This window comes from Electrophorus electricus, chromosome 25, assembly GCF_013358815.1.
Source record: "Electrophorus electricus isolate fEleEle1 chromosome 25, fEleEle1.pri, whole genome shotgun sequence".
NCBI lineage: Eukaryota > Metazoa > Chordata > Actinopteri > Gymnotiformes > Gymnotidae > Electrophorus > Electrophorus electricus.
The window spans coordinates 9,073,345-9,083,800 of NC_049559.1; the positions used below are offsets into that span (position 1 = coordinate 9,073,345).

Genomic DNA, 10,456 nt, shown 5'->3' on the forward strand with positions numbered 1-10,456 from the left:
ATTCTAGAAAACATTGCCGATGCTTTTGGACGGAAAAAAAGAGCCCATTATTACTATTTTTCAGGTGGCATTACTTCCTTTTTTGCATGCCTGACACTTATTTGATAGACAGCTAAGGTGTTTCGTGTCCATATCAGACCATATAATCCCAGATACTTTTTTTGTAAACTAGTCACCAATAATTCCGAAGGGTACTATATTCAAGCATTTGAATAATCTGACATGTATCCTGAGAAGTTTGTTTTCATGATCCAACCAGGTAATCTTTACTCCCATCAGAGAGCTCTGTGCTAATAACTTAGATTGCTACTTCTGCCCTACTTGTAACCAGATGCCGCAGATGCAAGTGTTCTCACTCCCATAAATAGATAAAACACGCAGTACATGTAACCCCACCAGAAGCACGCTGTGGCTTACCACACCACAGAAGCTGCTTTCCAGGTGCACCCTTTGAGCCACCGCAAACAAAAATCCAAATCCAACAATCTGTTTTCTTTCACAGTTCGGTTCTCTCAATCTAGCTGTAAAAAAAAATGATGACTGAGCTCAGTATAAAATGTAACAGTTGCAAAGAGCTTCCAGAAATATATTAGATGTCATAAAAAGTGATGGCTATAAGTCATATGTACAGAATTTTTTTTTTTTTCCTGGGTTGCCATGATCTGTAAAGATAAAATCATTCCCTGTACGTGAATTTCATGTTACTGCAGATCTGTGAATGCAGTTTACTTTTTAAAAAAAACATTATTTTGAGAAATCTGTAACTGCAATCAGGTACAACCAATACCTCTCAATACTATAAAACCAACTGGAAATTGCAATAATTAGTTGAAATATTTGAGTAGACTGAGTGGATGATGCTGCAGTTTGCTGTTTGGAAATCTGTAATCCAAAATGCTGTAATTTTTATGTAGTGGACATGCTACCTTAAATCAGAAAATTGTAATTATCTTCTTTCGAAAAACAAATAAATTAAAAAACCTACAGCACTTATATAGATGTACACTGTAATCACTGTAGTACTAAATGTCTGTTAAAAATATAAACATGTTAAAAGCTTTGTGACAAAAATAATTAATTTTAAAAAGAGAAACTGTTTAGTGACAATCACACAATAAAATTCTCTGTACCATTTAAGTTTTACATTTTTACATAATTCTACATAAAAATGAACCATCTGGAATTAATTGACAGTGTACCTACCGTCTGTAATGTTTGAAATTGTTACAAGCAAACACTTTTTTTTTTCTTTTTTTTTTAAAAACGTCTTTATTACTTTATTTACTGCTTGTCACACATTGCTCTGGAAATATGAAGCACATTCCAGTGCAAAAATGGCAAATATCCTACAATTGTCAAATATCCCAAATAAATAACAAGCCAGCTTGAGTGTAAACAGTTGGTCAATACTGAAAGGTTCTACAGTCCAGAATAAAAATGGTGGCCATATGAAGCAGAATTCTTAAACAGTCTCCATAACAGATGCCATTTCCTTGAACTGTCTAAAGAAGTTCTGAAAGTACAAACAAAATTAAGGAAACAAAGAAACAAAAAGAAGAAAAATGTGTAAATTCCATTGGCCCACACATATCTGATTACTGCTTAATAATGAAACTGAAACTAAAATGACAGCAAACCTGGAATTGGAGAACCGTCATTTCGAAGGACTTGTAAGAAATCTCCCCAGAAGCATCTGCAATTTTCATCAGGATGGAGATGTATGGGGAGTTAAGGGACCGGCATGTGTCAGAACTCACAGCCATTCCCAGCTTCCACTGTATGTCTACCAGCTAAGATTAAAGACATTTTGTTACACACAGTTGGTCATGCCACTGGGCTTCTTTTTCTACAGTCTTGTTCTGTGCAATATCAGCGAGTGACTTACCTGGCCGATGCTGGCCATGGCCTGCACCTCCTGGTGTGCTTGTACAAGAGATCCATGCTCCGACCACAGATGGTGCATGACTTGCAAAGTCGATTTGGACCATTTACTGCTACCCTCACCTAATTTAGTAACCAGAATATCGGCATTCAGGTTGCTCCTTGCGGCCAATCTATAAGAAATCAGTTACTGAAGTGTTGTCAAACACAAATGAGATGTGGCATAGATTTCACAAAATCATAAGAACATATGTCATTATCAAACCAACATAATCCATGCCATGTATGTAAGTCAATATGAAATACACTTTTGAAATACAAGTTAAAATAGCCTGAGAGCATGATGTTTATTGAAAAGTTATTAATATTGTATTTGAAAAGATCGTTTTCTATGCATCTGCTGGTCTCTGCAATTTTGAATGCAGATCTCATGCATATCACCCAGTGGCTTTTTAAGATGTGCTTGAATACCATTTGAAATTTGAAACGTACCTTACCTAAAATTAAATGACAAGAGCCTTATAATATCCTGAACAGCTTTGCTCTCAAGATTTATTCCAGCACTTTTAAGTCTCTGTTGAAAAACAGCAGATAGGTCATTATGGAAGACTATGCACGGTTGTATAAAACGCTAGTAAAGAGAGAACTGTGATGCAAGCATTTACGTGATGTTTTTCAACATAATCTGTCACACTTCGCTGTCCTTGAAGATGAAGAAGAATCTCATGACACTATAAAGATAAAAATAACAACAGAATCTGTAGCCTTAACAGAAGCATACCATCCAAACATGTGGTGATAATGAATCAAATAATTCCGTGGATCTACAAGAACAGCCTTATAAACTAAAGCAACAACGCGCAGAATATGTTCTGTTCATACCGTTTCTGCAAACAGCTCCGATGGCAGGTTTCCAATGTTCTCAACCACGGTATCCACGTCTGGAATTCAAGTGTTTTGAATTAGTAGGCTAAGTGCGATCATCCTAACGTCAAGCCAACCAGCCATCATCGCCCCTTGATCAGTGACAGGGGCCTCGAGCAACAACGTAGCCATAAGTTCATCTTTAAAAGATGATAAATCAGCTAACGATACACTACGAAAGTGTGGCAAGCGGGTTTGTTAGCCAGCTAAATAGATTGGCTAGCTAGTCAATACTTAGTTAAAAATCTAGAGGGTAAATACTGAACTAAGTTGCAGAGCTAGCTTGCTTTCCAACTCACCAGAAGACAGTTCCATTCCAACTGTTGCTACTAGCTAGTTAGCAACTAGCCTTGTACCACAAAATCTACATTCAGCAAATCCTTTCCAAATTGAGAAGTTTTAAGTATCCAATACTCGACAACCTCAGGTTTGTTGTATGCATTTATATAAAAAAAAAAACAAGGGTCACCCACTGTCTCTAAAGCAGTAATGTTTATATACAGCTACACATATAAATATATATATTTAACTATCTATTCTAACGCTAGGTAGCTAACCTAGCTAAACCGACGACCGTCGACAGTTTCACTGAAAACACGTAACTGTTATTTCCGTAAACGTCACAGCGTTCCCTCGATGAACTACCGAGTCCGTAAACGTCACAGCGTTCCCTAGATTAAGTACCGAGTCCGTAAACGTCACAGCGTTCCCTAGATTAACTACCGAGTCCGTAAAGGTGTCGTTTAGGAAACGTTTAGGAAAGTGGCAATGGCTGTAGGAAAGTCTGAGTAACGGGACCCTTTTATTAAGTTATTATATTTATAAACAAATATTGCTATCGAAAGTCCTTCTTTTGCTTATCAAAATAGATGGTGACGGTTTCCTAAATGTCCTAAATGTAATTAAACATACCGGTGTTAGCCTAAGAGCTACAGACGGAGGGCACACGAGAATAGGCTCCTGTTGCCATCACTGAATCTGTAGCCCCATCTGTTGACGCCATTTATGGTTTCAGTTTTTTAAACTCTAGGCATTAACGCTTTCTACCAGAAACTAAACGTAATATGTTGACTATGATCTATTTTTAATATCAAATCAACATTTTAAGGTTTCTGGAATGCTGGTCAAATGCTAATGTGCTGGGGAAAAACAACTCTTTCCTCTTGTAGGCAGTCAAACTCATGCACATTATTGGAAGAACAATGCTAAAATTGCTTCAGCAAAATTTTGTGCTAGTCAGGCATTGGCTTGTATGCGTTGTTCGGTAGGAAACTGGTGCTGGAAATGTGCATAATGGACTGAGGTTTTGTAATCGGTTGACCTACAGGTCATCTGTCAAACCAGGCCACGGACAAGTTCCGTTAAAATGGAGATTAAGATCTAGATTGGTCTCCCCTTTATCTCTGACATTTCAAGCAGAATGGATTGTCAGGATAATTTATATATTTTAATAATCGCAAACAATTCCTTATTAGCCTAGGTCAGCTTTTTCATCACAATCGGAGTAAGTTCCTAAGCGCCGACGAGTCAGTGTGTCAGGTAATTTGGCCGATGACCAAGGGGTCATCGGTTGAGTGTCATCCCTTTAAATTATAGCATAATTACCTTTTTATTAAATTTTTCATTTTCATTTAGGTACAGGTTTTGCTCTTGGTCAGTGGTTTAAATTATATATTGTAATTTAGTATTATCTTTCTGGCTTCTAAATGTGTAATGTTCAACTATTAGTAAATGCAACCTGACACCAATTTATAGACATGCAAATAATCAATTCTGGAAGTCTTTTCTCTGGCTTATGAAACTGTAGTCCGTTCCTGTCCAAGTGTTTGTCAAATGTTTACAACATATATTTGGTCTTTGAGATTGACCTTTGCCCTTGCTGTCCTGTGTGCCAGGTCTTCCTCACCTCAAAACACTTGGTAAGATGCACATTTTAAAAATGTACACCTACTCTACATACATTACCCATTATAAATGACCAATTAAACTCTATTCTTCCTCTCATTTATTACTGAACTTAAAAATGAACACATCCTATATTCAAACAGTAATTGTGATGTAATGGCACATGAACACATCTTTATTCTCAACACGCTGTCACAGTATCTCACACCAAGGCCAACAAACAGGGGCAGAGACAGGAAAAACAAACACAAATGCAGGTTATAATACTCCTTATTCAGTGCATTCTTTAGAGCAATTAGTTATTGTACCTTTTAAACACCACCACTCCCCTCCCCACCAGATCTAGCATCACATATTATACAGCACCTCTATAATAGAATAACAATCCTGTAATATTAGTGTTCAACAAAACCTCCAGTTGAATGGCCATCTCATGTCAGTGTGCCCAAATTTCTCCCTTTCTTCTTTCCCTAATGTGCACAGGTCCTAAACATGCTGGATAGGAGGCAGCAGTCTTGATGGTTAACAGTAAGAATTTTACACTTCACTAATGACCTAATTAACTTATGAGCTACATGTAAAATGTTTAATTTAGTGATTGTTAATATATTCTTAAATTGTTTGCAAACAGCATTAAATGACAAGCACATGATCCTTGCTCATATAATGTGATCAACTTGTCAATATTCCTAGGCCAGCTCTCATGCCACATTTAGCTACATATGGGGGAAAAAATGCTTGGTTTTCTTTACAACTCCATCTTGCTGCAAGTGTTTGCTTGCAACAATTTTGTTCTATAATTAATGCCAAAAGGTCAGGAAAGAGAAGACTTGTATAAGCTTGCATGAAGCACATTTGAATAACTATGGGATCTTAAGAAGTTAAGGAAATTGCTTCAGTCCAGAGACATGGAGCCTCTTAAGCAATTGTGCATAAACACGCCACTGCCTTAGCAAAATCCCACCTGCATCTCAGTGGGTATACAACAAACAGTGACCATGGCTGGCACTTGCATTTCTCTTAATTCTTGGTAAACAAAAACAACTCCCTAAACTGACAGCTACACTCATCAGATCTGTGCTTGTCTGTTTGGGGCTTTGAGACCACCAACCTTGCACCATCTCTATCCAGACATCCAGCATTAATTAGAAGATCAGGGGCAATGAACATGTTAAGTACTCCCTTTTAGATATGAATTCCCCCTACATTTATCATTGACCCAGCAGATTGTTATGGTGTCCCCAAAGTTTAGCCTTTGTCAAAAACCACACTCTGAATGGAGATTCTCCACTAAGAGAAAGTTTTAGTCCTAAGCTATGCTTTATCTAGGACCTGAATGCTAGACCTTGTAGTGGTGATGTCACCCACTCCAAAATGTCTGTCCCGAGTGGCACAAGATTATGTATTCTATTCTGTTTTTATGTACAACTAAAAGTCCAGAAGATACAGGTCCACCTTAGGCAGCAGAGATAATGGTAGTGTGAGAATAGTGGAGGACCAGGCAGGTTTGTGGTGTTGTTGAGTCCACTGATTGTGGCTGCACACTCTGGCTTGGAAGGTCACAAGATCAGGTTCAGATGGTCTGGTAGCCAGCATGACTCCTCTTCCGCCCAATCAAGTAGGCCAAGAGTACGACAAACACCAGGCCAGCCAGAGCAGTGCCCACGATGATGGGGATCAACATGTTATCTTCATCCAGATCACACTCTTCAGCTGGAAGAGAAAGAACATAAGCCATAGGGGAGAAAGAGTGAGTGAGTCAGAGTACAAAATAATAAATTAGAAAAGGAGTAGAGAACTACAAAATCCTACCTGCTCCAAATTGATCTCCAGTGACTCCGAATGGCTGCACCTGCAACTGGAAGGTGTTGAGCGAGAAATTCTGCCCAACGTAGAAGGTCTGCTCTTTACGACACATGTAAGAGTGGCCCAGAGTTCCTCTCAGGTAGTCCAGACTAGAATTGATAACAATCAACGGTTCTGCAGGGAGACAAAGATCATTGCATTCAATGCATTTAAACAACTATGATTCGGCCAGAGTGATGTAATTTAGTTCCTCTGTAACAACTTACGAGCCATGTCTGACAAGTTGGCTGAGAGCTCCAGTCCACTGAGGTGATACATGTTAGTTGTAGAATTCTGTAAGATAATGAGCACCAATTGAAATCCAGGGAGGAAAATATTATAACAAGAACAACAAAGTGTCATGCACCTTGCTCAGAGGAATATGTCCTGTAGATATTCATGTAGTGGTGGTGTTTGTGTGACTTTATACATCCTACCTTTCTCTCTCACAAACTGAATTGTGTAACAGTATACTGGTTTATTTACACATGATATATGAATGCATGAATATGAAAAGCCTTGACTGTCAACCCAAAAAGAAACTGAAAAGATGTCAACATAACAGACCAGATCAGGAAAGTGTAAATCAAGTGCTTAGGTTAGAATATAATAAAGATCATACAACATTCTTGGGAAGAAATTGTGACAGTAGGTGTTAGGACTGACCAAAGAGAAGATGAATGTCAGGTTAGTGTTCTCCTCTGAGAGTTTGAGGGTTGCACGGTCAGCCTCACAGGATCCAGAGTGCTTGGTCATGTTCGGGCGCAGGTTTACGATCTCTTGAATAGCCTTCACAAGCAAAGGGTGTTATGATCTCTTCTATCGGGCACACAGTATAGGGTTTCCTATCCTACACAACATTCATCTCTCAAGTCAGACTACATTTAAGCCTTTTACATCAAACTGTTTAACCCCCAATATGCTCTTCTGAAGTCAGTTTAAACTAGAAAGCCAACTCCATGACAATGACCCCCTCTCACCATTAAGCCCCATAACGTGTCAGACTGTTATTCAGTTTTACCTTTGAACAAAACTGTTGCTGGCCAGTGACTCCACCATCATTTTGGAGGATGATGTTGGAAAGCTGATAATGTGCTAAACTAAACTCACTATTCAAACAGTGTCCTTTATAAACCATAGAGTCCTCTAGTGCCTGTTACAGTTCTATACAGAAAGTTCTACCTCTCCAGACTAAGAGAGCATGAATACCTTAATCTGGGTGCGAGAGAAGTACGTGATGTTGAGCTGCAGCCCCATATGTGTCATTAAGCAGCTCGTGCCATTTTTCGTAATATTGTAGTCCCCTCGCTCTGGAGGTGAGGGGGGATATGGAGGAGAGTAAGTGGCCGTCACATCACTGGAGAAACTCGGATGTAATGCAACAGCTGTAACGACAACATCGTTGGTATTAACATCATTTCTCCTCGTATCCAGGGGAGACTGGCTTGTAGAGTAGTCATACATTCCCCATTTACCTGTTTAAGAGCTGAGCAAATGGAAAACTGATTCAGTTTTCAAAGTTACCATTTCGTTTATAAATGTACGGGAAATACAAAAGACTGCCTTTGTTTTTTAATGGTTTAGCAGGGTAATGTTACAATGTTGACGCTACAGTACACTGAACAACAGGGCAGGAACGACATCTTGATTATCACGCAAGACGTCAAGACGAGTGACTCTCCGAATGTTTAAACAAAACAGCCAGTAATATGCTAGCTACGATATCTTTCCAAACTACGGACTACCAAAATTCCCTTTTGTTCCGAAGCCCCTCTTTGTTAGCTAGCTGACTATCTGGTTACCAAACAGGGTTGCATAATAACATCACACGTTCCATCAAAGCGGAGATTCCATTTGGCCAGCTGTCATATTGCGCGGTCACTTGCCTAAGACGACCAGGAACGTTACTCCGACGGGCAGAGGCTGTTTTCGGGTGGAAGGGATCATTTTGCGAGTCGAGAGACGAACAGAAGACGCCTAAATCACAACCCACCGGGCCCAGGCAGGAGGCACCTCGGCTAGGACGACCAGCTCCTCAACCAACAGAACGCAAATATTTACTGAACAGCTAGCGATGATCTGAAACCGGCTGCAGTAGGTTTTCTTTTCCTTGAGGGTGCTCTGGTGTACGCGTATATCCGCGTGACTCCGGTTTGTTTTCTTCTCTTACCCGGCGACGGTCTCACAAGCTCACCGGGAAGAAATCACTACCTAATCACGTGACCTGTAGGACAACCCGAAGATGCGCAGAACTACTCCGTTAACCCGGACCACCCCGAGCATGCGCAGAACTACTCCGTTAACCAGGGCCACTCCGAGCATGCGCAGAACTACTCCTTTAACTCAAGCGTGTCACAGTTAAAATGTAGGAGTAATGATACTAAACCTTCCCAGTTCTGCGGCGAATCATGTGGTGAGATAAACTGACAGTGCTTAAATCCACCAATATGAGTGGCTTCTGAAATTAAACATCTAGGTGGAGATGACTTAGCCTAACTGCCGAAACGCATTAAGCCTTTTGTCAGCTCTACTTCATATGTAACTCTAACTATAGTCATATCAGACGTGACTATCAGAAAGATGCTGATGCCAATAAGACTACAATATCTTTTGCTTTGTCGTCACGGCGGCTGACGCCGAGAAGAAAGGCAAGAAATGAACGAAAAGTCCCAACATTTTAGCATATTCCAGAACGGTGGGATTCAAATCTAGACCTCGAAATCCGGTCCTGGATTTTGTACTCCCTTGTAGTTGATTAAATGATTGCGGCAACCGGCTGCCAGGGAGAGGGGGATGGCTATAGGACCAGGGCCTTGAAGCCTTCTGTCCTCGTATATCTCTACAGCTGCTCCGTAACCTCCTGCCCCGTTCAGAGCCCTGCTTGTGCCCACTTTCAGGTGTTGCTGGTTCGTAAGAATAATGAAGAGAAGTCTGAAGATATCCGAGTTCTTATGAGCACCAGTGCACCGGCGATTATTAGACGGTGTCACTTACCAGTTTATTTGAATTCGGTTTTACTCACCTACGTAAGTAGGCCTACCTGCCGAATTTTATTGCTAGGGAATAGAGATGGAGATAGAGACAAACTTGCTCCTGCATACTGATAATGTACGTCGCCCCGGACGCCGCGTCTGTCAAATGCTGCAAGTGTAAACTTGTTCGCGGATTTAGCCTACTAGTAAAGTTAGACCACGAAGGAGTGCATTTTTCTGCACAGAAAATGCTATCTATAATGATCTGTTCAATGCTTCTTACGCTTGTTTAATACCTGTGACAAGTTGTTTCAGTCATGCTAAACATTCCTCTATAAATGTATTTTGGATTTATTGTAGTCGTCTATTGCTAAGACGGCTCATATTTATATGTATCGAATATGTTAATGTACAAATATGCTATCGCGATTTCTAACCACAAGGTGGGGTGTTACACTTGAAAATACTTGCTGTTCCACCCTTGATGTTATGACTGTCCAATTTGTTTTGCTGCTGTTACATACTCAGTTGCCTATGTGCATATTTTAATGCAAAACAAAATACAACTTGGAGTGCTGATTTTTGTATTGTTAATGAGCACAAATTAATGTGTGTGTGTGTGTGTGTGTGTGTGCAGAACGTTTCAGACAGAGGTCGTTCATCACCTGTGCAAGCACTAAAGACTAAAAAATATAAACAAAATCAGTGACATTGTTATTAAGCCAGGTGATAAGGATGGGTCTGTAGTTGATGGAGAAAAGACCTTTATAAGAAAAACAATCAAGCAGCTTATAAGAGAAGCATTTTGCTTGCACAGCTGATGAAGGACCTCTGTCTGAAACGTCTTGTTTGGCTGGAAACCTTGTGTACTTCACTGCAATTTTTAATCTCTCTACATCTCTTACTACAGCACACCACAGTTACCCAAC

General features: G+C 39.9%; 2 protein-coding genes across 3 annotated transcripts; both read right to left on the reverse strand.

Annotated features, from left to right (window-relative positions):
• Positions 1–1,241: 1,241 nt before the first annotated feature.
• On the reverse strand, positions 1,242–3,414 carry commd6 (COMM domain containing 6). Of its 2 annotated transcripts, XM_027005180.2 has the most exons (7): positions 3,105–3,414; positions 2,764–2,822; positions 2,547–2,612; positions 2,379–2,455; positions 1,886–2,054; positions 1,638–1,790; positions 1,242–1,513 (listed from the first exon to the last, which is right to left on the reverse strand). In XM_027005180.2, the coding sequence occupies exons 1-7, from the start codon at positions 3,118–3,120 to the stop codon at positions 1,463–1,465; spliced, it is 591 nt and encodes a 196-aa protein (XP_026860981.2). In that variant the 5' UTR covers positions 3,121–3,414; the 3' UTR covers positions 1,242–1,462. The 2 variants fall into 2 exon arrangements, with proteins under 2 accessions (XP_026860981.2, XP_026860982.1); XM_027005181.2 differs by lacking the exons at positions 2,547–2,612; positions 2,764–2,822; positions 3,105–3,414 and having other exon boundaries at positions 2,374–2,458.
• A 1,379-nt stretch (positions 3,415–4,793) lies between these two features.
• On the reverse strand, positions 4,794–8,832 carry lamp1b (lysosomal associated membrane protein 1b). The gene is made up of 6 exons (XM_027005179.2): positions 8,442–8,832; positions 7,765–7,940; positions 7,222–7,344; positions 6,783–6,849; positions 6,523–6,690; positions 4,794–6,423 (listed from the first exon to the last, which is right to left on the reverse strand). The coding sequence occupies exons 1-6, from the start codon at positions 8,500–8,502 to the stop codon at positions 6,284–6,286; spliced, it is 735 nt and encodes a 244-aa protein (XP_026860980.2). The 5' UTR covers positions 8,503–8,832; the 3' UTR covers positions 4,794–6,283.
• Positions 8,833–10,456: the final 1,624 nt, after the last annotated feature.

Bases quoted from the DNA above. Each gene is read 5' to 3' on its own strand.
- commd6 (XM_027005180.2), bottom strand. The intron at 2,613-2,763 runs GTATGAACAGAA...TTATCTTTATAG, and splicing joins CGGAGCTGTTTGCAGAAACG to TGTCATGAGATTCTTCTTCA. The intron at 1,514-1,637 runs GTTTGCTGTCAT...TTGTACTTTCAG, and splicing joins TGACGGTTCTCCAATTCCAG to AACTTCTTTAGACAGTTCAA.
- lamp1b (XM_027005179.2), bottom strand. From the start codon at position 8,502: ATGATCCCTTCCACCCGAAAACAGCCTCTGCCCGTCGGAGTAACGTTC. The intron at 6,691-6,782 runs GTAAGTTGTTAC...GTCTCCCTGCAG, and splicing joins CAACTTGTCAGACATGGCTC to AACCGTTGATTGTTATCAAT. The intron at 6,424-6,522 runs GTAGGATTTTGT...TTTCTCTTCCAG, and splicing joins TGGAGATCAATTTGGAGCAG to CTGAAGAGTGTGATCTGGAT.